Source organism: Gorilla gorilla, chromosome 2 (genome assembly GCF_029281585.2).
Source record: "Gorilla gorilla gorilla isolate KB3781 chromosome 2, NHGRI_mGorGor1-v2.1_pri, whole genome shotgun sequence".
Taxonomy (NCBI): domain Eukaryota; kingdom Metazoa; phylum Chordata; class Mammalia; order Primates; family Hominidae; genus Gorilla; species Gorilla gorilla.
Window position 1 is genome coordinate 183,870,287 of NC_086017.1, and position 24,643 is coordinate 183,894,929.

Here is a 24,643-nt window from a genome sequence, read left to right on the forward strand (position 1 = left end):
CTGTTCTGTTTTGCAAATTATAAGGAGAATATATTAACAAACTTCAGGTTTCCAAAACATTGTGGTTTTCTTCTAATTTGCATACCTTCATTATTGTTTAAGTACTTGTAGAAATTCGTAAATGTTACAAATAAAATGATTTCTAGGCTTTATTACTATTATTTCACATGAGAGATTAGGTGGACAGTGGTACTAGATTAAACCTAGATTTGATAAGAATATGCCAAGGATGGCATAGGGAACACAAATAACCTGGATTAGAAGAGTCAACGTGTTAAGTATAAATCTCTAAGGTAACAAAATCTGTGCTTAAAGATACCAGATGCTCTCTGTGATGTAGCCATGGGCCCCAGTATGAAATACAAAATACGTTGTGATTTCTGAGCTTATTGAGGATCATGTGTTCTCATTTAGCACTATGGAGAGATTTTGAGGAATTTAGGAGTCCCCAAGCATTACCTGAAGGGATTGGAATAGCAGTGTAAGAAAATCAGGATTACATATTCTGAAAATTTAGTCAGTAAAAATGGAAACCTTAACAGATGTGTAATAAGAGAGCTTTTTAGGGAACAGTGCTTAAAACTTTTTAAAAAATAAGGATTGAATATTATCTTTAAAAATTAGCTGTATCAAGATGGACAGCATTTTAGTCTTAGATGAGAAATCACTGAATTTTTTATGCATGGAAAAAACACTGTATTATTACAGATCTTAAGAAGCATACAGCTGATGAAAATCCAGACAAAAGCACTTTAGAAAAAGCTATTGGATCACTGAAGGAAGTAATGACGTAAGTGCATTATTTTCAATTTTTGATTGTGCCTTAGATTTCGAATGGAATTGATAGAAAACTAGAATCATAAATAAGAAAATATCAATAGCAAATTTTTGTAAAATGTCTAGATTATTTTTCTAATAGTGTAGTTACAAATTAAAATGAAGTATTGTAAGAATACATTCATTAATCAAAACATTTATATCTAAGCTATTAAACTATTGTGCACAGAGAATAATAGTTTAGAAACTTGAAAATGTTACAAATTCCCTAATAGGCATTTTCTTCATATAACTCTAGTCATAGCTTGTTTCTGTCTTCATATTAATGTGGATTGCCCAAATGTAACTTGAGAATGTGACCACAGTGAAACGAAAAGGTTTATAATACTTTGTCACTTTAATTTTTAAACTTTTTGTTTTCTACCTAGAGTTCTGTGGAATTAAATTGGCAGGATTGGTTGGAAATGTATTAAAAGTATAAATTCAATGAAATCGATCTGGGGAGTTTGGTCATAAACTTAGGCTGCTTACTATAGGTCTAACTTGGAAAGAGGACTGATCAGAAATGATCTTCTGACTGTTAGGATCAGAGTGGAAAACTCTCTTACCATTAACTGTTTCTGTTTTGCCTCAGAGAAGGCACTTTAAGTGGACTGTATATATCAGTATATTTAATAGATTTAATTGATTTCTGAGATGCCAGGGTGCTTCTGTATGAGAGTTTCTTGAAAGACTTCCAGAAGGGCTCTTAAGGAGAAACTTCATTAGCTCTAGAGAGGGGATTCAGCGGAGACCTCTCTCTCATTCTCTTATTTGAGACAGTAATGCTCAAATTAGTTGTTACCAGCTTTTGTTGCTGCTGAATGGGTTATGTAAATAGGTGTCCCAAGACTCCCTCAGATACCAAAATCTGTAGGTGCTCAAGTCCCCTACAGTCAGCATCTGCAGATATGGAGGGCCAAGTGTATATACTTTTTTGTTTTGTTTTCTTTTTTGCTTATGTATTTTGTATGTTCACCAACCAGCCATCATGCTTTTGATTTTTTTCCCCTAGGACCAGGATAACGGTATTGAGACTATTATGATGATAATTCTCTGTAATTTTTCAACACCTTATGGTTTAAAATACTCTTGACACACATTATTTACCTTGATCTTTTCAACAAACTTTATGAAGTAGGCAGTCATTGTTTTCATATTTTTATAAAAGAAACTGAGAGGTTGTTACACTCAATTTATCTGTTTAGAGTGTAGAATACTCTACAAGTGGCTTATGCTATTTGTTATTTATGTACAATATATTTTGGTAAGCAAAGATTATAAAGTAAGTAAGGAAAAGTAGCAAATAGATTAGTCATTTGACCTGTTGCCTTCTTTAGAATAGTGTCAAGCTGGCTGCTGTAGGGATAATGAGCTGAATCAGTAAGACATTATTTAAGTTTCTTGAGAACTTCTATTTTTAGTGTATCCCTACCCTAAGTGCCTTTCTCATAGATTTTCAATAAATGTTAAATTATAGGACGTGATATTTTAATGTCGAATTGTGATGCAGATTAATAAGCCTTATAGAATTTTACCAGATCTAAATTCTCGAGGTTCTTGAACATTTAGCCTAGAGATTTAATGCTTATTATGGTTGATTAAAACCACTGTAACCTATCAGATATAGGAAATAATGACACAGCACCAATTCACTAGTCCTTGCCATTTAAGCAAACTAAAAAAGCCTCCTAAAATTGAATTCTAACAACATCAGTTATACATGCTTAGATTTTCAATATTAATTTGTTATAGATATGTTTTTAGTTTAAATATGGCTTTTTTTCTTAAACTACAAATATTTAAAATATAGTTTGATTAATTTCAGCACACATATGCTCCCATGAAACCATCACCACAATCAAGATGAAGAACATTTCTATCACCCCCAAAATTTACTCATGCCCCTTGGTAATCTCTTTTTCTGGCCCATCCTGTTTTACCCTTCCCAAGGCAACCGTCTATCACTGTAATTTAGGAATGCCCCAGATACTGTGGGTTAGGTTGCAGACCATGACAGTAAAGGAAATATCCCAGTAAAGCAAGTCATGTAAATTTTTTCATTTCTCAGGGCATATAAAAGTTACATTTACACTATACTATAGCCTGTGAATTGTGCAGTAGCATTATGTTTAAAAATTAATGTACATATCTTAATGAAAAATTATTGTTAAAAAATGCTAACAGGCAGGGCGCTGTGGCTCACGCCTGTAATCCCAACACTTTGGGAGGCTGAGGCGGGTGGATCACGAGGTCAGGAGTTCGAGACCAGCCTGGCCAAGATGGTGAAACCTCGTCTCTACTAAAAATACAAAAATTAGCCGGGCATGGTTGTGGGTGCCTGTAATCCCAGCTACTCGGGAGGCTGAGGCATGAGAATAGCTGGAACCCGGGAGGTGGAGGTTGCAGTGAGCTGAGATTGCGCCATTGCACTCTAGCCTGGATGACAGAGCAAGACTCTGTCTCAAAAAAAAAAAAAAAAAAAAAAGCTAACAATTATCTGAGCCTTCAGTAAGTTATAGTCTTTTTGCTAGTGGGGGATCTTGCCTTGATGTTGATGGCTGCTTACCAGGGTCATGGTTGCTGAAGGCTGGGATGGCTGTGGTAATTGCTTCTCTCTCTCTCTTTTTTTGTTTTTTTTTTTTTTTGAGACAGGATCTCACTCTGGTTGCCCAGGCCGGAGTACAGTGGCACAGTCTCAACTCACTGCAGCCTCCACCTCCTCCCACCTCATCCTCTTGAGTAGCCGGGATTACAGATGTGCACCACCACACCTGGCTAACTTTTATATTTTCTGTAGAGATGGGGTTTTGCCATGTAGCCCAGGCTGGTCAAAAACTCCTGAACTCAAGCGATCTGCTCACCTCGGCTACCCAAAGTATTGGGATTACAGGCATGAGCCACCACAGCCGGCCGGCACTTTGTTAAAATAAGACAGCAATGAAGTTGGCCATATCAGTTGACTTTTCCTTTCATGAATGATTTCTCTGTAGCATGTGATGCTGTTGGATAGAATTTAACCCATATTAAACTGCAAAGTTGGGGTCACTTCTCTTAGATTTTGACACCACGTTGTCAACTAAGTGTCTGTAGTATTCTAAATCCTTTCTTGTCATTTCAACAGTGTTCACAGGATCTTCACCAGGAGTAGATTCCATCTCAAGAAACCACTTTCTTTGCTTATATGTAAGAAGCAGCTTTTTTATCTGTTTGGGTTTGTTCATGAGATTGCAGCAATTCAGTCCCATCTTTAGTCTCCACTTCTAATTGTAGTCCACTTGCCATTTCTGCCACATCTGCAATTCCTTCTGCAATTGAAATCTTGAACCCCTCAAAGTCATCCATAAGGATTGGAATCAACTTCTTCCAAACTATTAATGTCGATGTTTTGACCTCCCACGATTCACAAATTTTTTTTTTTTTCTTCATTTTTATTTGTGCCTTCTTCTTGGCCTGAGCTCTGGCTTTTAGTTTTTTCTCCCTCGCCTCTCTGCTGCTGACCACTGCAGGCTCTCTGAACCTTGAGAGTTACCTCCCCTGAGGTCTCCGCTTATGCCTCCAACCTCTCACGCTCAGCTTCACCTGCCCGACATATGGTCTTAAATGGCAACCCAGATGGTGAATCCTTTCCAGTAGGTTTTCTTTTTCTTTCTTTTTTTGTCAGTTCAAGTTTAATAGAAACTGCAAAAGATAATTGGCTGATGCCCTCTAATGATACAGCATACAAATCAGTGGCCTGCCCCACAACACAGCTCAGGCCATTCCTACCAAGGGAAGAAAGGCTGGCCTCTGTAACCCCTGTAGGAAAGGCCTGCTTTGTAACACACCACATCTCAGCTGAATCTAAAGTCTAGTGTTTTACCTATGAAAAGAAAAGAAAAGAGAGGTTTTGTTGTGGCTGTCCACTGCAGCCTGGCACTAAAATGTCCCATTGCTCACTTCTACTTGGAAAAATATTCTTTGTTCTTTTGGACATCATCCAGTATGTTTTCAATTGACTTAGTGATTCTTGTGATTCTTCTGATGGATCTGTTCTATCTGTGGCAGCTATAGCCTTATGAAATATGTTTCTTAGATAATAAGACTTGAAAATTGAAATTACTCCTTGATTCATGGGCTGCAGAATTGGATGTTGAGCTAGCAGGCATGAAAACAAAATTAGTCTCCTTGTACATCTCCATCAGAGCTCTTGGATGACCAGGTATATTGTCAATAAGCAGTAATCTTTTGAAAGGAACATTTTTCTGAGCAGTAGGTCTCAAGAGTGGGCTTAAAAGATTTAGCAGGGCCGGATGCAGTGGCTCATGCCAGTAATCCCAGCACTTTGGGAGGCCAAGGTGGGCAGATCACTTGAGGCCAGGAGTTTTAGACCAGCCCGACCAACATGGCAAAACCCTATCTGTACTAAAAGTACAAAAATTAGCTGGGTGTGATGATGCACACCTGTAATCCCAGCTACTTAGTGGGATTTCAACGAGAGTTGCTTGAATCCAGTAGCTGGATGTTGCAGTGAACCAAAATTGCACCACTGTACTCCAGCCTGGATGACGGAACAAGACTCTTGTCTCAAGAAAAAAATTAGTAAACCATGGTGATGTGCTGTCATCCATGCTTTGTTTCATTTGTAGAGCACAGGCAGAGTCGATTTAGCATAATTCATAAGGGCCCTAGGATTTTCAGAATGGTCAGTGATCATTGGCTTCAACATAGTCAGTCACCAGCTGCATTAGCCCCTAACGAAAGAGTCAGCCTGTTCTTTGAAGCTCTGAAACCAGGTATTGACTTCTCTCTAGCTGTGAAAGTCCTAGAAAGCACCTTCTTCTACTGGAAGGCTGTTTTGTCTACACTGAAAATCTGTTGTTTAGTATAGCCACCTTCTTCAATTATCTTATTTAGATTTTCTGGATAACTTGTTGTAGCTTCTCCATTAGCACTTGCTGCTTCACCTTGTACTTTTATGTTACAGAAATGGCTTCTTAAACTTCCATGAACCAACTGTGCTAACTTCAAACTTTTCTTCTGCAGCTTTCTTACCTCTCTCAGCTTTTGCAGAATTGAAGAGAGTTAAGAACTTGGTCTGAATTAGATAGTGGCTTGTTCTGGATTGTTAAGGCTGGTCTGATCTTCTGTCTGGACCACTCAGACATTCTTCATATCAGTATTAAGGTTGTTTTACTTATTATTCATGTCACTGGAGTAACACTTTTCATTTTTCTTCAAGAACTTTTCTTTTGCATTCATAGTTTGGCTGTTTGGTGCAAGAGGCTTAGCTTTAGGACTATCTCTGTTTTCAACTTGCTTCTCTTACTAAACTCAATAATTTCTAGCTTTTGATTTGAAGTGAGAAATGTGTGACTCCTCCTTTCACTTAAATACAGGACTTTGTAGGGTTGGTTATTAATTTCAATATTGTTGTATCTCAGGGACTGGAGAAGCAAGAGGAGAGAGAGCGATAGGGGAATGGCTAGTTGGTGGAGCACTCAGAACACACACACACTTATCAATTAGGTTTGATGTCTCATATGGGCATTGTTAGTGGTGTCCCGAAACAATTACAATAGTAACATCAAAGATCACTGATCACAGCTCACCATAACAGATAAAATAATAATGAGAAAGTTTGAAGTATTGAGAGAAATAGCAAAATGTGATAGAGATACGAAGTAAGCATGTACTGTTAGAAAAATGACATGATAGACCTACTTGACACAGGGTTGCTTACAAACGTTCAATCTGTGAAACAACAACAGCAACAACAAAGAAAACACTATATGTGAAGCACAATAAAGTAAAGCACAATAAAGCGAGGGATGCCTATATGCACTTTCTATGATTTTATGTACGTGGAATCTTTTGTCTGGCCTTTTTTTTTTTTTTTTTTTTTTTACTCAGCATAATTACTTTGAGATTAGTCCTTATTGTTGCTTATTTCAATAGTTAATTTACTTTTATTTTCCATTGTATGGCTATATCACAGTTCATCCATTTTCATGTTGATGGCATTTTGGTTGTTTCCAGTTCTTGGCTATTCCAAGTAAAGCTGCTGTGAAAATTTGTGAACAAGCTTGTATAGACATATGCCTTCGTTTCTCTTGAATAAATTCCTAGGAATAGGAATGGTAGGTCAGATAGTAGGTTTTTCCTTTTTTTTTGGTGGAGGGGGTGGTATCTTATTCTGTGATCCAGGCTGGAATGTGGTGGTGTAGTGTTGGCTCACTATAACCTCCACCTCCCAGGCTCAAGTGATCATCCCACCTTAGCCTTTTGAGTAGCTGGGACTACAGGTGCAGTGCTACCATGCCTGGCTACTTTTTTGTATTTTTTGTGGAGACAGGGTTTCACTCTGTTGTCCAGGCTGGTCTCAAACTCCTGGAGTCAAGCAATCTGCCTGCCTCGGCCTCCCAGAATGCTGGAATTACAGGTGGAGCTACTGCACCCAGCAAGGTATATGCATTTCTAAGAAACTGCCAAACTGTTGGCAAGATGGTTGTATTATTTTGCATTCCCACCAACAGTGTGTGGTGTTCCAGAGTTTCCACATCCTTACCAACAATTGGTATGGTCAGTGATTTCATTTTTAATTTATTTTTATTTATTTATTTATTTTTGAGACGGAGTCTCAGTCTGTCTCCAGGCTACAGTGCAGTGGTGCGATCTCGGCTCACTGCAACCTCCACCTCCCAGGTTCAAGCAATTCTCCTGCCTCAGCCTCCCGAGTAATTGAGATTGCAGGCACCTGCCACCATGCCCAGCTAATTTTAGTATTTTTAGTAGAGACAGAGTTTCACCATGTTGGCCAGTCTGGTCTCGATCTCCTGACCTCAAGCAATCCACCCACATCAGCCTTCCAAAGTGCTGGGATTACAGGCATGAGCCACCACACCTGGCCTGCCCAGTCATTTTAATTTGTGACATTCTAATAGATGTTTGGTTGTCTTTCCTGGTGGTTTTGATTTGCATTTGCATGTCAAATGATGTTAAATGTCTTTTCATGTGATTATTTGCTGTCATATTACTTTCTTTGATGATATGCCTGTTCAAATCTTTTGTTTATTTGAAAAAAAATTGTTTTTTTTTTGTAATTGAATTTTGAGAGTTCTTTATATATTCGAGTTAAAAGGCTTTTTTAAAAAAAAGATATATGATTTGCAAATATTCTCTCCTAGTTTCTGACTTGTTTTTTCTTTTGACAGTTTCTTGAAAAAATAAGAGTTCTAGATTTTTAAGTCTAATTTAGCAAATTTTGTTTTAATGGATTGTGATTTTATAGTTTTATCTAAGAAATATTTGTCTAACCCAAGGTCACAAGGATTTTTTTCTTATTTTCTTTAAGAATGTTTGTGGTATTAGTCTTTAGGTAAAAATCATTTAGGTGTATGATCCATTTTGAGTTAATTTTTGTATATGGGGCATGGTATAGATTGAAGTTCATTTTTTAAAATATGGAAATCTATTCTAGCAGTATTTGTTGCAAAGAGTATCCTTTCTCCACTGAATTGCTTTTGTACCATTGCTGAAAATCAGTTGACCATAAATGTAATGGTTTATTTCTTTACTCTCAATTCTGCTTCATTGATCTGTATGTCTGTGCTTATTCCAGTACCACACTGCCTTGATTACTGTACTTTAAGTTTTGAAATTGGGAAGTATGTGTCTTCCAACTTTGTTCTTTTTCAAAATTGGTTTCACTATTCTGAGTTCCATAAATTTGGCATGTGGCTTTTAGGAGCATCTTGTCAGTTTCCAAACAACAACAACAACAACAAAACTGTGGGGAATGTGTATAGGAATTTTATTGAATTTGTACATCAATTTGAGGAGTATTATCTTAGCAATATTATTATTATTATTTTTTGAAACGGAGTCTCAGTGTCACCCAGGCTGGAGTGCAGTGGCACGGTCTCGGCTCACTGCAATCTCCACCTCCTGGGTTCAAGTGATTCCTCAGCGTCAGCCTCCTGAGTAGCTGGGACTACAGGTGCGCACCATCACACCTGGCTAATTTTTTTTTAGTAGAGATGGGGTTTTAGCATGTTGGCCAGGCTGGTCTCGAACTCCTGACCTCAGATGATCCACCCACCTTGGCCTCCCAAAGTTCTTCGATTACAGGCATGAGCCACCGCACTTGGCCTATGTTAGCAATATTAAATCTTCTGATTTATGAATATTTCCATTTATTTACTTTTAATTTCTTTCAACTATATTTCGTGGTTTTCAGAGGATAAGCTTTGTGGGTTTCTTGTTAAACTTATTCTTAAGTATTCTATTCTTTTTGATGCTATTGTAATACAAAAATTAGCCAGGCATGGTGGTGTGGTGCGCGCCTGTAGTTCCAGCTACTCAGAGGCTGAGGCAGGAGAATCGCTTGAACCAGGAGGTGGAGGTTGCAGTGAGCCAAGATTGCACCACTGCACTCCAGCCTGGGCGACAGAGTGAGATGCTATCAAAAAAAAAAAAAAACTTTCAAAATTGTCAAAATACATTTTTGCTTGGAATTAGTGGTTAGACAGTTTTATGTTTGTTGCTGCTAAATGTTTTAAAGTCATGGAGCTTTAAGTCCAGCCTAAAATGAAATGATCTTCATGTAATTCTTTGATTTAAACTAACATTATTATTGATTTAATAAAAACAGCTGTATCTTTTGAGTTATTTACAACATACCCATGTATTTCACTTTAGGTTCTTACTTAGGTAAATATCTGATATTAACAGGTTATAATTTTGATTAATAAAAATAACTTAAAATAATGACTAGCTCTAATACCTCAATTTTCATAATGAATCTAGGCATAATTGCTAAAAAATTTATGTAACTGTAAATGGGATAAACATTTATAACTAAACTTTGCAAGTAATTTGAAATCTTTAAGTTATGTTACATTAAATTAAGTAATAGAGAGCTCATTAAATGCCTGAGTCATATCCAAATAAGAGAAAAAACAAAAACGAATTGCTGAATAAATAGGTTTGTTCTTGGCTTCTTAAATTTTGTAAAAAGACTAAATATACTTAGATCTGTTAATACACATAAAATTATAAGAGGACAATGTGTTTTTTAATTAAAAATGATTTTGTCAAATTCACAGGTTATTTACAGTTTGTTTCAAAATATAAATTTAAGAAGAAAAAATTGGAGGAAAAACCAGTGTGGGAGAGAGAGAGAGATGCAAAGATAGTTATGGATATAAAGATGTATTTTTAGTTAAATAATAATTTAAAAATGTCTGTGATAAATTTTTGTCCTAAGGCAAAATGGTTGTTCCAGTATCAAAAAATTATAGGACTAAGACTAGGTGTTTGAGAAAATGATGAAAGATCTAAACAAGTCAAAGAGGGTTTATGAAGGCTGGGCTTTATAAAGGAAGGTTTATGTGTGATCAGGTTGATGGGGTTGGAAAGGATTTCTTTGTAAGTTTTTTCTAAAAATTAAACATTGGTGTCAGGAGTGCATTGATTGATATAGGACCAAAGTCTGAATCTCTATGTTTACAACGAGTTTTACTTGAAGTATTGATCAGCTTTTAATAAAATTGCAGTAGGTTTTAATTTTTAATTCCAGAATCTGTTTCTTTATCAGCCATCTTCTAAACTGCAGGCATTTTCTTTTTCAATTAGCAATAATCGCGCCTCGGATAGACCTCATTGGCTATGATACTGCCACTGCGCAAAGCTAAACTGCAGGCATTTTCTGTTTCGTCTTACATTTCTTCCTGATATCTATTTAATTTCCTCAGTTCAGGTTAAAAATGCTGTCTTCTTTATTTAAAATTATTTTAATTAATTAATTCATTTATTTATTGGAGATAGTCTCACCCGGTTGCCCAGGCTATAGTGCGTTGGTGTGATCTCAGCTCACTGCAACCTCTGCCTCTCAGGTTCCAGTGATTCTCCTGCCTCTGCCTCCTGAGTAGCTGGGATTTCAGGCACATGCCACCACGCCCTGCTAATTTTTAGTAGATATGAGGTTTCACTATGTTGGCCAGGCTGGTCTTGAACTCTTGGCCTCAAGTGATCCTCTCACCTCGGCCTCCCACAGTGCTGGAATTGGAGGCATGAGCCATCACACCCAGCCTTATTTCTTAAGGTAGCATTTTCCTTTTGAAATTTCTCAGATTCATATATCAGGTTCAACTGTGTGTGTGTGTGTGTATGTGTGTGTGTGTGTGTGTGTGTGTGTGTGAGACAGGGTCTCATTCTGTCACAGGCTGGAGTGCAGTGGCACAATCTTGACTCACTGCAACCTCCACTTCCCAGGCTCAAGTGATCCTCCTACCTCAGCCTCCTGAGTAGATGGGCCTACAGGTGTGCGCCACCGTGCCTAGCTAATTTTTGTATTTTTTTTTTTTTAGAGATGTGCTTTTGCCATTTTGCCCAAGCTGGTCTCAAACTCCAGGGTTCAAGCAATCCACCGGCCTAGGTCTCCCAAAGTGCTGGGATTACAAATGTGAGCCACCATGCCCTGTGGGAGGTTCAGCTTTTGCTGTGTCTCACAGCACATGATTTTCAGGTCATACATTGTTACCTTTTGCTTTTTCACCTTTTGAGAAGGCATGGGTTGATAACTCTTTGCTTCAGCTTTTTTCTGTCAGCTTTCATAACTGTTTTCTGTGGTTCTAACTCTGCTGTTATATCCTGACACTAAAATGTTCATCTTGAAGGCCTTAATTCTTTACTTGTGGCTTTTCATGATGTGTCTGAGTTGTTGCAGTTATTGTGTAACATTGTTCCTTTGTCTAATTGAATTCAAGTGCTCTTTTCATCTGGCTCGACTTCCAGGTTATCTAAATGAGCTTCCCCCAAGAAGGAACAATCATACTGCAGAAAGTTTTTCTTTGCCTTTTTGATAACTGGCCTAAGAAACAGGTTTTATGTTTTATCAAGAAAATGTCCTGTGTTGCCTTTATTAGGTTTTTGATTACTTAAAATAAAACCCATATGCATAATACACAAAAGAAACAACTGAGATTTTTAAAGGTTAAGGCTTTTTTATTTGTTTTTATCCATGTAGCTCTGTATTCCTTTTAAAGCCTTGTGATTATCACTCTGGTTACATAAATGACTATTATTTCACAAATGACCTGTGATCCTGTTTTGATCAAATGTCTTGAGACTTTCAACATCTTTGGCAAACTTCCCCCAAATCAAATAGTTTTAGTCTTTTTAACCTAAACTAACTGAGATTTTTGAGGTGAACCCCTGGGAAGCCTGAAAAGATTTCTCTCATCTTGAGAGATATTAAATTATTAGGCTTATTTGATAAGTTGTGTAAAAGACATTGACAAATGATAAGTGATACTAGATCTTCTTTTAGTTGCATTTGTGGGTATTTGTTGATATGTTTCACAAATTGTGTAAGTTACAGAAATCTGTTATTATAATTTTGGTTGTTATCTTAATGCCATGTTTGATAGAGATAACTAAATTTTGTTGTCAGTTGCAAACTTTCACCAGCTTTTTAAACTATGGCTATTCTAAGTTTTTGTCATCTGGTTAGGGTTTTGAATTCTTCCCTAAAAACATAATCATGAAAATGATTCTATCCAACAAGTGCCCTAAAGTCAAGTTTCTGATAACTTTAAGATCAATGGACTTGATAAAAATTTCCAAAACTCTAATTTAAAAAACTGTTGGATTCACGAAACTACTAATCGAGATCAGGCAGAACAAAAATGAATTATATAAGATTGAATAACTGATGAAGATAATGTTTTAATGACTTTTATTTAAAATATTGTTGGATCTTTATGCAAATGTTTTGTTTTCCAGACTTAAGAAAATCTTCTCTCTCAAGCTATCTATAATTTACAACAGTTTGATATAGTATGCTTTTGTAAATATAGATAGAACATTTATTTTTTCTATTTGATTCCTCCACAATTTGAAAACTTTTTGAGCATTCTTTTAGCAATATATTTATTTATGTAAGTCTAATAGAAATCTGCTCTCTCTTTATAGCAGAATACAATTGAAAACATTGGTTATATTACCAAGGCTTTGACTGAAATGTCATATTTGACAATATGCATAAAATGCCTGACTTCAAAGGTTCCTAGCCTTACAGTGAGTAAATTAAAAACTGTCACTTCTTGGCAGACCCAGGAACCTTAAGACTGTAAGTAAAATATGAAGTCTGCCTTGGTTTGGTTTCCTAGCCTCAAGAGGTTTTAAAATCTGAAATTTTTATGTGATCAGTGTAGAAAAAAAGTTATATTTCTAATAAAAAGCTGTAATACACTTGTTGTTAGATTGTAGCTCTGTTGGTTGTTTTTGAGTTCTTGTTATCTACCTATAGTCTAGATCCTAAATTCTTCCAGATTTCTCCAATCCAACTGTCTTCCATAAAATTGCTAAAAATGGGAACTGTACTGTTTCTAAAGCCCTATCAATGGAAACTAGATAAATTTTAAGAAACAAGTCTTGTGCCTGATGCATGGGCCACATAAAAAGTTCACCAAAATATCTTATGCTTTAATCAGAGACATTCAAACTGCAAACCAGGACAAGAAGTGACATTTTTTTAATGCTGTAGACAGCCTTTCCCAAGACAATGAGGCAAGACTCCATATGATGACACTCCTACCCCTTTTGATGCCTATCTTTTTGGCTTGACAAAATAATGCTGTAATTAAATTTCACAATCAGTAACTGCTATAAGTAACTTGACAAAACCTGACCTAAGAAATCCTTTTATTCCACTAGTAACTTTAGCAATATCTGTAACACAACTTTTTGTTCAAAATGTACTGGTGGTCCTTTCTGTAGAGTTGGCATTCTTTGCTTTAATTCAACGCAGTTCTAAAATACTACTCAATGGCTACAATTAGTCTCATCCAGTACCCACAATGGTCTTTTGATTTGTTTAGTTGCCGTCAGGCTTGTGTTCTGTTTCAAAACGATTGTACAAACTAAATTTATTATATTAATTCTTTTTTGTGTTATGATTTTTAAGCCTTGTTTTTATTGCTTGTCTAATCTTTGTAAAGCCAACTCTCTTAACACTTTGAGATGGCTGCTAATACCTATGGAACTAACAAGATGGAACTCAGTGCTGGACTTCAGGCAAACCTGCCCTGAGAAAATTTTCCTTTCTGTCCTCTTTGTTACTCAAATGTGGCCCAGCTCCCTGACATAGACCCTCTATATTTTCCCCACAATGTGGGATAGAGACAACCAGGACAGGTTTGTCCAGGCCTTGAGGGACAATTAAGCCTAACTTCAAGATGATTGATTAGCTTTGCTTTCAGAGAAAGATCTTGATCAAAGGGGGGAAATGTGAGCATTGATTATACAAAATTGGATCATTCTTGTTATACCCAATTAAATCAGAGTTGAGGGACAGAGGGGAAAAACACTTGGGGCGCGTGGCAGCTGTTCTGATAATTAAATTTTCCACAAGCCCAGCTGCTTAAAATGGCCTACTGTAATCCTAAGACCGGTTTTACTTAATAGTTGCTGAAGCAACCTGCTATGACTCTGACTAGTTTTACTCACCACTATCACTCACCACTCAGCTTGCCAGTTCCCCAAAACTTTGCTAGTGTCAATGAGCTTTCTTTAAAAACAGTACGTAATAACATTTTTTCTAATAAACCAACCATCTCTTTATTATTAGAGCAGACTTTATTATTTGAAGACCACTTTGTCAGTATGTATGCCCTGAATTATAATTCTTGCTTCCCCAATAAAAAGTAAAATGAGAAATTTATCTTTATATTTTATTTTTGACTTCGACATTATTGCTATCTTCAATTTTACTAAGCTTTTCTTTTGTAGTGTTTAATCTGCTGTTTTTCTCATCCAGTGTATTTTTCATATAAAACATTGTAGCTTCCATCTCTGTATGACTGATTTGGGTCATCAGAAATGATGACCACTGCTTCCTTTTTCTTTAAAGTCTTATATGCTTTCCTTTTGTACTTTCCTACTTCTGCCAAAGTGTTGCCGCCTTATATATCACATACATTATTATTTATGGTATGATTACAAGAAAATCTTGAAGAACAGTTCATGTGCAGAACAGTTACAGATACAATCAAATCTCACCAAAAATTCACTTGTGTTAAATGCAGAATTTTGTTGTTATGAGGCTAACGAAAAATGATAACTTTTATTTGGTCAGTAAATAAGATCTTTCAAAAATATCTTTCATGTTTTTGCTTAAAATGTTCAATCTTCCTTGCAGTTTTTAGAATTTATGACGTGAATATAATAACTTTAAATTGTTTACTAATTCACTTATCTCTGTTTCAGGTTTTTTTTTTTTTCTCATTAGTCTTATTTTCCTGTTTCATTGCATGCCTGGTATTATTTTATTGAATTCTAGACATTGTCAGTTTTACTTTTTTGAGAGCTAGATATTTCTGTATTCTTAAAAATGTTTTTGAGTTTTTCCTGGCATGCAGTTAAGTAGCTTGCAAACAGTTTGCAAGATATTTTCATGTCTTGCTCTTAAACTTTGTTAGGCAGAATCAGAACAGTATTTAGTCTAAGGTTAATTTTCCCCACTATTGAGGAAAGATCTTAGTACTCTACCCTGATGTCACATTAATCTTGAAGTTTTCCACTCTGATTGATGTCACTGTTCCATGCCATATGAGCACTGAGCACTGTTAACTCTGATTTTTTAACGTGTCTTCCCTAACCTCGGATGGTTTTCTTACACACATGCAGTGATCAAGTTGAGAACTGTGTACATAAGGAAGCCTTCTGAAAACAGGAGTTCTCTCTGTACAGCTGTTTTCCAGTAATTTTCCCTGCAGACTAGGCATCTGATCACACTGGACTCCCACATTTGCTTCTTCTCTTAGGGATATAGCTAGGCACTATCTGTGCTTTCTTTGCAGGGAAGAAACTTTCTTTAGGCTATAAGCCAGGACAGTTGTAGGGCTTCGCTTGTTTCTGTTTCACAGAAATGGATGTTAAGTGTCTTGAGAACCCTTGTTTCTTTATATTTTGACCAATTTTTTTAGTTGTTTCAGGCAGAAAAGTAAATTCATTCCCTGTTATTCTGTCTTGTCTGAAGCAGTAGCCTTAGTTTTTGTTTCAGTGAAATGATTAGCCTATGACTTGGTAAGCCTTACATAAAACCTTATTTGAACTTATATTGAGAACTTCAAAATTTTATTAGTCTTAATTTTGTACAGGTTTAACGTATTTTAGAAAGTGCATAGGGAGTATAGTAAAGAATATAGAAAGGAATAATAGTAAAACATACTTTTCTGAAGGAGTCTATGGAAGTTTGTTTTTGTTTTTTTTTTGAGATGGAGTTTCACTCTTGTCGCCTAGATTGGAGTGGAATGGTGTGATCTTGACTCACTGCAACCTCCTCCTCCTGGGTTCAAGTGATTCTCCTGCCTCAGCCGCCGAGTAGCTGGGATTACAGGTGCCTGCCACCATACCCAGCTAATTTTTGTATCTTTAGTAGAGACAGAGTTTCACCATGTTGGTCAGGCTGGTCTCGAACTCCTGACCTCAGTGATCCACTCACCTTGGCCTCCCAAAGTGCTGGGATTACAGGCGCAAGTCACCGCACCTGGCCGGAAGTTGCTTGTTTGTTTTCCTCATCCTGGACTCCATAGGCATGGAAACTTTTTTAATGTAATGGGATACTTTTAAGGAATATTTTAACTGATTCACTTATCAAAATAAGACATTCACATCAAACACAACTTGTGACATGAGTTGTGTTTGTTGTAGTTTTCATGTTCTATTTTAAAAGTTTTAAAAATAACTATTTTTCAGGCATATTAATGAGGATAAGAGAAAAACAGAAGCTCAAAAGCAAATTTTTGATGTTGTTTATGAAGTAGATGGATGCCCAGTAAGTATTCTTCTTTAACAATTATTAATTTATTTTCTTCTTGTTAATGAGGTTTCTGTGGTTTTAATATAAATAATATCTTGGCACTACTTTCTTTTAAATTACAACTTCTTAAAAATTACTTGATACCAAGTGATCTCTTTTGTTATATTTTCAACCTATACAGGCTAATCTTTTATCTTCTCACCGAAGCTTAGTACAGCGGGTTGAAACAATTTCTCTAGGTGAGCACCCCTGTGACAGAGGAGAACAAGTAACTCTCTTCCTCTTCAATGATTGCCTAGAGGTAAAGATGTACTTCACATAGTATAATAACACTACTGATTTTTGTAACTTCCCTGAATATTTAAAACCATGCTTTAATTGAAGAGTAATGTAGAATTTTAAATAAACTCAAGTAATCTTTTTTTAAAAAAATTGAGGACAATTTATGATTTAATACTGTTAATAGAATGCTTTTAGAAGAAGGTCTAATAAGAAGTGTAAATTTTCATGACTTCAAATCTAAGTTAAAATGAAAATTTATTTCCATGCAAATAAATGCTTAGGTCAAGAAATCTGATAACTTCTTGTTTCTATGTATATTTATTCAAGATTTGTAAAATAATTCTGAGTTTTTTTAAATTTCAGTAGATTTTTTCCAATAATGATGTGGTTGTATTTTGTTGAAGAGGGAGATAACTTGATAATTTACTATTATAAATTCTTTATGATTCCTCGATTCTTCTTAAATCAGCAGGTTTTAGAGTGAATGAGGGGTCAGGTGGGGTATAATGAATCTAATTCTAGAATTCTTATTCAAGTTAGATTTTCTTTTTGTATTACCCCTGCAAGCAAATTGAATTACATGTGTGTGTTTTAACTTGTTCATCCCTCTCATATATATTTTTAAACAACAGTAGTGAGGGATAAAAAGAAGTGCGGTTTTCCTTCATCTCAGAAGAGAAAAATGTTCATTTTGATAAAACAGACATTAATAAGATGACTCATTTGACTTTTCTGTCATTGGAAACTTTCTGTTACCTTCATCAAAATGATTAAGGAGTTTCCTTTTCTTTTCTTTTTATTTTTCTTTTCTTTCTCTTTCTCTGTTTCTGTTTCTGTTTGTTTTCCTTTTTCTTTTTTTTTTCAACAGGGTCTTACTCTCATTGCCCAGCTTGGAGTGCAGTGGCAAGATCACAGCTCACTGCAGCCTTGACTTCCTGGGCTCTGGTGATTTTCTTATCCCAACATCGCAAGTAGCTGAGACTATAGACACTCGCCACCACACCAGTCTAATTATTTTTAGTAGAGACTGGTTTTGCATGTTGCGCAGGCTGGTCTCAAACTCCTGGACTCAAACAATTTACCCACCTCAGCCTCCCAAAGTGTTGAGATTACCATTGGGATTACAGGCGTGAGACACTGCACCTGCCTCCTTTTTTAAAGTCTTATATGCCTTCCTTTTGTCCTTTCCTACTTCTATCAAAGTATTGCCTTCTTATATATCATATACATTATTATTTATAGTATAAAATACAAGGGAATCTTAAAGAGTGGTTCATGTGCAGACCAGTTACAGGTATAATAAAATCTCACCAGAAATTCACTTGTGTTAAATGCAGAGTTTTGTCGTTATGAGGCTAAATGAAAAGTACTTTTTTTTGGTCAATCATGTTGCAAAAAGCACAAAAGTAAAGACAGTCAAACTACTGTACACAATTGACTGTCTCCTGAAGTGAGAAAGTCAAAAAATCATGAGACAGATAATTCTCAACTACCTGTTTCCTTCATAAAAAGGACTTTAGCCTGCCCTGACTGAGAACAGATGCTAGGCAGAGTCAATTTTCAATTATATTTTATCTGGATTCGCATCATCATGGGGTTTTACTGTATATAGTTTCTCTGTACTTTATTTGTTTGTTTCCATTAAAGCTTTTATAGGTTTTTCCTGTTGGAGTCCCTAGGTCAGCTTGCTCCATTCATCTAATAGGTTAGATTATCTTTATTTCTTTGCTAATCCATTCTGGTTTTTATCCCTTATTCCTGAGAGCTATGGCTTACTTTAAATTTTTGATCTTATATCCCCTCCAAATTCCTCGCAGTCTTCTGTAATTGGTTCATTGACTTGCCATTCACTTTAATTTCTGGTATTGGTCATCTCCTGTAGCTCCCAAGTCCCTGGCTTCTCATTTTCCCTACCTTCTTGAATCTATTGATTTTTTTTGTTCTATCCCTTTTAGCCTACCTGTCTTAGAATCACTTCAACAAAAACTGCTTTATTTATTACATTAAATTTGGACTTCAGAATTCATAATAAATATAAAATAAAAACTTATAATCTTAAACTTATTCTTTAGCTTGTTTGTTTAGGAAAAATAAACAAAACTCTTAGTAAATTGGCAGTGGAAATTGTGGTACATTCTTAACCTGATAAAAACCTATAGCCATCATCATATTTAATAATAAATGTTAGAAACATTCAAAATGGGTAAAATCTATGTTTTCTTAATGACAGATTATGTTATACTGAAACTAATTTGGGATTTAAGGATATATTTAACTTTTAAATGTTTTATCTGTATTTTAAGGGTTTTTTTTAAACTCTGTACTAGCATTTGTCATCAAATTAACACTTGTTATTGTTTTTCCTTTCTAAAAATTAAGCTTAAAATCATTTAATTGTTTTGCTTAGCCAACTGTTCCTCTTCTCCTGAATTCTAGGAGTTTCATTTAAGATTCCGTCATTCCTTGATCCTGTCGCTTCTCATCATGCTTCTAGTTCTTTCATACCTCTGGGACCTTCTGCAAAATATCCCTTGGCCTGTTTTCCTGACTTTTGAACTCTTCTTATATAAACATGAACATTTCTGCTGTACAATTACATGTTTGACTTTTGTTACATAGTAACTCTGCTTATAACAACTTTGTAACGAATAATAACTAAATAAGTTATATATAGATTTATGTGATTAGTGCTATTTTATTTTTTAAGTATTTGGTCCTTCTTTTTCTTCATTTTATTGACCGATACTTTTTTATTTTCTATAATCAGATAGCAAGAAAACGGCACAAGGTTATTGGCACTTTTAGGAGTCCTCATGGCCAAACGCGACCCCCAGCTTCTCTTAAGCATATTCACCTAATGCCTCTTTCTCAGATTAAGAAGGTATTGGACATAAGAGAGACAGAAGGTATGCCGGTCGGATACATTCTTGATTATATAAAAATAGTTTATATTCATTGTAGGTTTAATTTACTCCATTTTGGCTTTTTTAAATTGGTAAATTATCTTTAAATATAGTTGGTCAGACTGCTAAAGTAATTGTTCTTGCACCTCTATCCCATCTCCATCTCTAGGAACAGAACTGACTTTTTGTTTTCTCAAATGAAAGTACTATCTCAACCTATAGGATATCCTCATCTGTTAAAGGTCAAAGAGCTTTCAAATGGCTATGTATTAAAATAGCACCCTAGCCTAGCCTATTCCCACACCAAAATTTATTTTTTTGGTTCCTTCAGAATACAAAATAACCAGTCTATTACCTGCACCCCTCACCTTAACACTTTCACTGTTGGCCAACGGTTGCATTTTTAGGGCTATGTTTAAGGTACGGGTCAGGAATAGATGTGGGTGCAATAAATAAACTCAGAGTAACTGGTAGACTTGATATGGAGTCATATGTGTATTAAGGAATGTTTTACTCTAAACTTTGGTAGTGTTACAGAGCAGGTTCTCTGAAGGCCTGAAATTGCTGAAAATTTATACCTACCTACAACAGTGTCATCTGTTTAATTGACACCCAGTGGTGTATGTGCATGGCCATATTTTTGATGTTAGGCATATGTTTTTACAATATTTAGCTCTTTCCATTACTGATTCCTCTAATAATGAAAGGTTTCAGTTCGTGAGAAATTATTATTATTTTTTTTCCTTTATAAGAAATGGTTCTTTTTTTGTTTTTTGTGGGTTTTTTTTTTTTTTTTTTGAGATGAAGTCTTAGTCTGTCACCCAAGCTGGAGTGCAGTGGCGCAAACTTGGTTCACTGCAGCTCCCGCCAGGATTCTCCTGCCTCAGCCTCCTGAGTAGCTGGGATTACAGGCGTGTGTTGTCATGCCTGGCTAATTTTTTTGTATTTTTAGTTGAGACGGGGTTTCACCATGTTGGCCGGGCTGGTCTCAAACTCCTGACCTCAAGTGATCCACCCACTTCGGCCTCCCAAAGTGCTGGGATTACAGGTATGAGCCACTGCACCCCACCAAGAAATGATTCTTAAAGAAAACTTGAACAGCAACTTCCTGCTCTTTTCACTTAGTTGACAAATTCTGGATTTATTAAAGGTTACATAGTATAGTTGTCCCTTGGTATCCATGGGGGACGGTTCCTGGACCTCCCTTGGTTACCAAAATCTGGGATGCTCAGGTCCTGGGTGTAAAATTGCATAGTGTTTGCATGTAACCTATACACATCTTCCCATGTACTGTAAGTCATTTCTAGGTTACTTATAGTACCTACACAGTGTAAATGCTGTGTAAACAGTTTTTATACTATATTGTTTAGGGAATGATGACAAGAATAAAGAGTCTGTACATTTTCAATACAGATACAATCTGTTTTCTACTGTTTTTTTCTACTATTTTCGGTCAGCAGTTGATTGAATCCACAGATGCAGACCCACAGATACGGAAGGCTGACTATATATTTGTTTTAAAAATCTTCATTTTTGGATTTTAATTATGGTAGACTTTGTTTAAAATAGATTGTATTTTAGCATCTTGATCGTGCAACTTTTGTAACACTTAATATTTTTATCATAGAAAATATTAAATGACGTGGATAATACTGTTTACTTAATGTCATTAACTTATCATCATCATTAGTTCCTTACGTGGTATACTATATTGTGTTTTCAGTACTTCCACTTAATATGGTGATGTTCTTTGTCTTATTAAAAATAGGACAAGGAAAGTGGAGAAGTGATAGTTCATTTCACTGGAATTTCATTGCTCTGAGGGAACTAAACTTGCATACATCTGTCATTTTCCAAGGAGTGACACTTAATGTTGATGGTTATTCTGGAACCCTAGATTGCCGTAATGCTTTTGCCTTGCTTGTGAGGCCACCAACAGAGCAGGCAAATGTGCTACTCAGTTTCCAGATGACATCAGATGAACTTCCAAAAGAAAACTGGCTAAAGATGCTGTGTCGACATGTAGCTAACACCATTTGTAAAGCAGATGCTGTAAGTTCTTAAAACAGTATTATAATGAAAGTTTCAATTTCATGACAGTGCATTCAGACTAAACCTGTACATTTTTAATGACTTGTTTATTATGAATGGAGAGTTTTAGTTTTGTGTATATTAAAAAAAACTGATGTAATAAGTTGTTTTAGAAAATATTTTATATAGTGTAGGTACACAAAATATTATTTGAGTTCTTGGCTTACATAAGGTAGGCCCTCATAGTCTTATAGCCCCTGTGGCTCTGATTCAGTGAAGATTTTGGGACTTCTTGTAATGTACCCTGTGATTTTTCATTGATACTCTTTAGACATGGCTAAAAATTAGAGAGTATTTAGAGATGGGGTTTCACTGTGTTGCTCAGGCTGGTCTTGAACTCTTGAGCTCAGGCAGTCTGCGCACCTTGGCCTCCCAAAATGCTAGGATTACAGGCGTGAGCCACCGTGCCTGGCCAAAAAAAAAAAAAAAAAAAAATCTTATTGAAAGCAAGTTGAAAATGAAAGTTGCCAATCTGTTTTTCTCATGTGAACCTCTTAAAAATGAAATGCTATCATAAATATATAATTATCATTATACTGTACAGATTAAAGTGAAAATAGATGAGAGAATCAAAATAGGGAAGTTAAATGACTTGCCTGAAATTAAGTATCCCTGGATGAAATCCAGGTCCCTAAAAGATAATTTGATTTCTTCCTCTCTATATATGAGAGAGACACATGTGATAGACAGATATAGACCTCTTACTCTTTGCACAAATGACATAGATTGAAGAGAATATGTGGATATAATAGATGACCCTTTTCGGTACAATGGTACTGTAACTGAGATTGCATTGGGTGTTTCTGTGGGAATGAAACATGTAATTACGGTTAAGTGTGAAACCTTGGAAGACATTTAGGTATAATGTGGTTTATAAAGTAAGTATTCATTGATGAAAACCTCCTTCCAAAGTATTTAGAACAATAATCAGACTTTTTGTTTGTGTGTGTGTGTGCTTAGATTTCTATGGACCAAGAATATGTTCTTATAAATAAAAAATTGTTGCACAAAAGATTCAGAGAGGGAAATACAATGCTAACACATACAATAGAATGCTAGCTAGAAAAATGATGGAGACCACTTTTTTTATAAATCTTTCAAAACTGCTCATTGTAAGGTTTTTTTTTGTGGGTATCCATCACTTTTTCTAGGTATCCATATATAAAATGGTTTTCTTTACCTGTAGAAGTTCCTTAATGCAGAAATTACTCCTGCTCTTATCAGAATGTCAGACTAGATAGTTTATAGAGTCCTTTCCAAACTTATAACACTTATACTGAAATGAAACATTAACAGAAAATTTTTCTTATAATCTATTGAATTACTAGCCACATGATGGCTAATAATACTAGAACTGAAATATAACATATGGAAGAAATTCATAAGTAAAATTAGCCACAAGATGGCAGCAAACGTTAACTATGTTCTGACTTATCCTTACACTACAAAATTCTTTCAATCTATTGAAATTTTGTTCTTAAGAAATACGTTTGTAAATTCAGATACTCGGTGACTTTGGTTGAGCCCTTTCCTGCGTTTAAAGTTCTACATATAGTAAATGTTTATAAAGCTCTGAGAATTTTTCCTGTGAAGATAATGTGTGTGTATATCTACACACACACACACGCACACACACACGAAAGATGTAAAAAGATATAAAAATCTCTGATTCATTGCATTAGTAGTTTTTGTTTTTGGTACCTTGTATATATATAATTTTTTGGTACCCTAAGTAACCTGAGCTTTCTTAATTAAAAGAGTAAAATAAGCACAACTATTTTATTCTATACTATTTCATTTGTCATGTCCGCTCATTAATGATGTAAGAGTTAAAATTATCAGGCTGAAAGAAAAGTTAATCTGATACCATTAAGTTTGAATCTAAGGCCAAGAGCATGACTGACTGATTCTTGGTCAAAGCATCTTAATAGATTTTCTCCCCATGGATGTCATGTCCCATATTTTGTTATTTCAGAATCTAAAGATTAAAGTTTAAATCTATTGAAGATCTTATGTCTCAGAATCCTTATGTATGTATTTTTGGTCTCTTGCCAACATGTAACCTTTAATTGCATGGTCTGTACTCTAACATTCATATATTGCCTAAGATAAGCTGGTAGCTTTGTGGAGGCCATTATGATTTCTGACCTCTAATGTCAGAAGTATAATTTTATTAATAAGTAAATTTAAGCAATGATACCCTTTCCCGAAGTTTGGTTAGTTTAAAAGTAACTTGATAATTAAATGCCGTGTGCTACAATTTAGTACTTTTGCCGCTACCTTTATATTTCTTTTGAAATTTTTCAAAACTTATCCTACATCTTGGTTAAATAAATCACCATTGGCTACTTAAGAGTTGCAATCTTCATTCTGAGTTTTTAAACTTGTAAGTAGAATTTCTAACTGCATGAGAAATAGACCAACGATTGGACATATATTAAAAGTTTGTGCTTGTATGCCAATAATATTTATAATGAAGTTAATATGATTTGTATTTAAAACTATAATTATTCTTCCATTTATTAGGCATACCTAGTAAGTTGTTAGTATAAATGTCTGTTATTGGTACCACTTTAATTTGGCCAAATCAGAAGCTCTAAGTTATAGGCATGATTACAGAGTTTGAGGAAAACACTGAGGCACAGGCTAAAGGGAGGGGACACGTGATAGTAGATAGGATCTGGGGGTTTGAAGACTAGGGTAAGAGGAGATCTTAGGGAAAGGGGAGAAGTGTCTGATAACTCAC

At 35.5% G+C, this 24,643-nt stretch overlaps 1 protein-coding gene and 1 non-coding gene across 16 annotated transcripts in view; one reads left to right on the plus strand and one right to left on the minus strand.

Moving 5' to 3' along the window:
- Positions 1-24,643, plus strand: part of ECT2 (epithelial cell transforming 2) — an 81,830-nt gene that overhangs the window by 35,618 nt on the left and 21,569 nt on the right. For 11 of the 15 annotated variants that reach the window (XM_019024641.4, XM_019024642.4, XM_055380970.2 and 8 more), the window contains 5 exons: positions 709-790; positions 16,558-16,636; positions 16,803-16,922; positions 19,671-19,809; positions 21,704-21,858. In XM_019024641.4, coding sequence (XP_018880186.2) covers positions 709-790; positions 16,558-16,636; positions 16,803-16,922; positions 19,671-19,809; positions 21,704-21,858 — 575 coding nt within the window. Of the gene's footprint in view, positions 1-708; positions 791-16,557; positions 16,637-16,802; positions 16,923-19,670; positions 19,810-21,574; positions 21,859-24,643 lie in introns of all 15 variants that reach the window. The other 4 variants (XM_063704364.1, XM_063704365.1, XM_063704358.1 and 1 more) reach the window with 1 other exon arrangement.
- LOC115934072 (U4 spliceosomal RNA) lies at positions 10,342-10,488 on the minus strand. Its single transcript, XR_004069924.1, has one exon. It is a non-coding gene; the product is annotated as a U4 spliceosomal RNA (small nuclear RNA).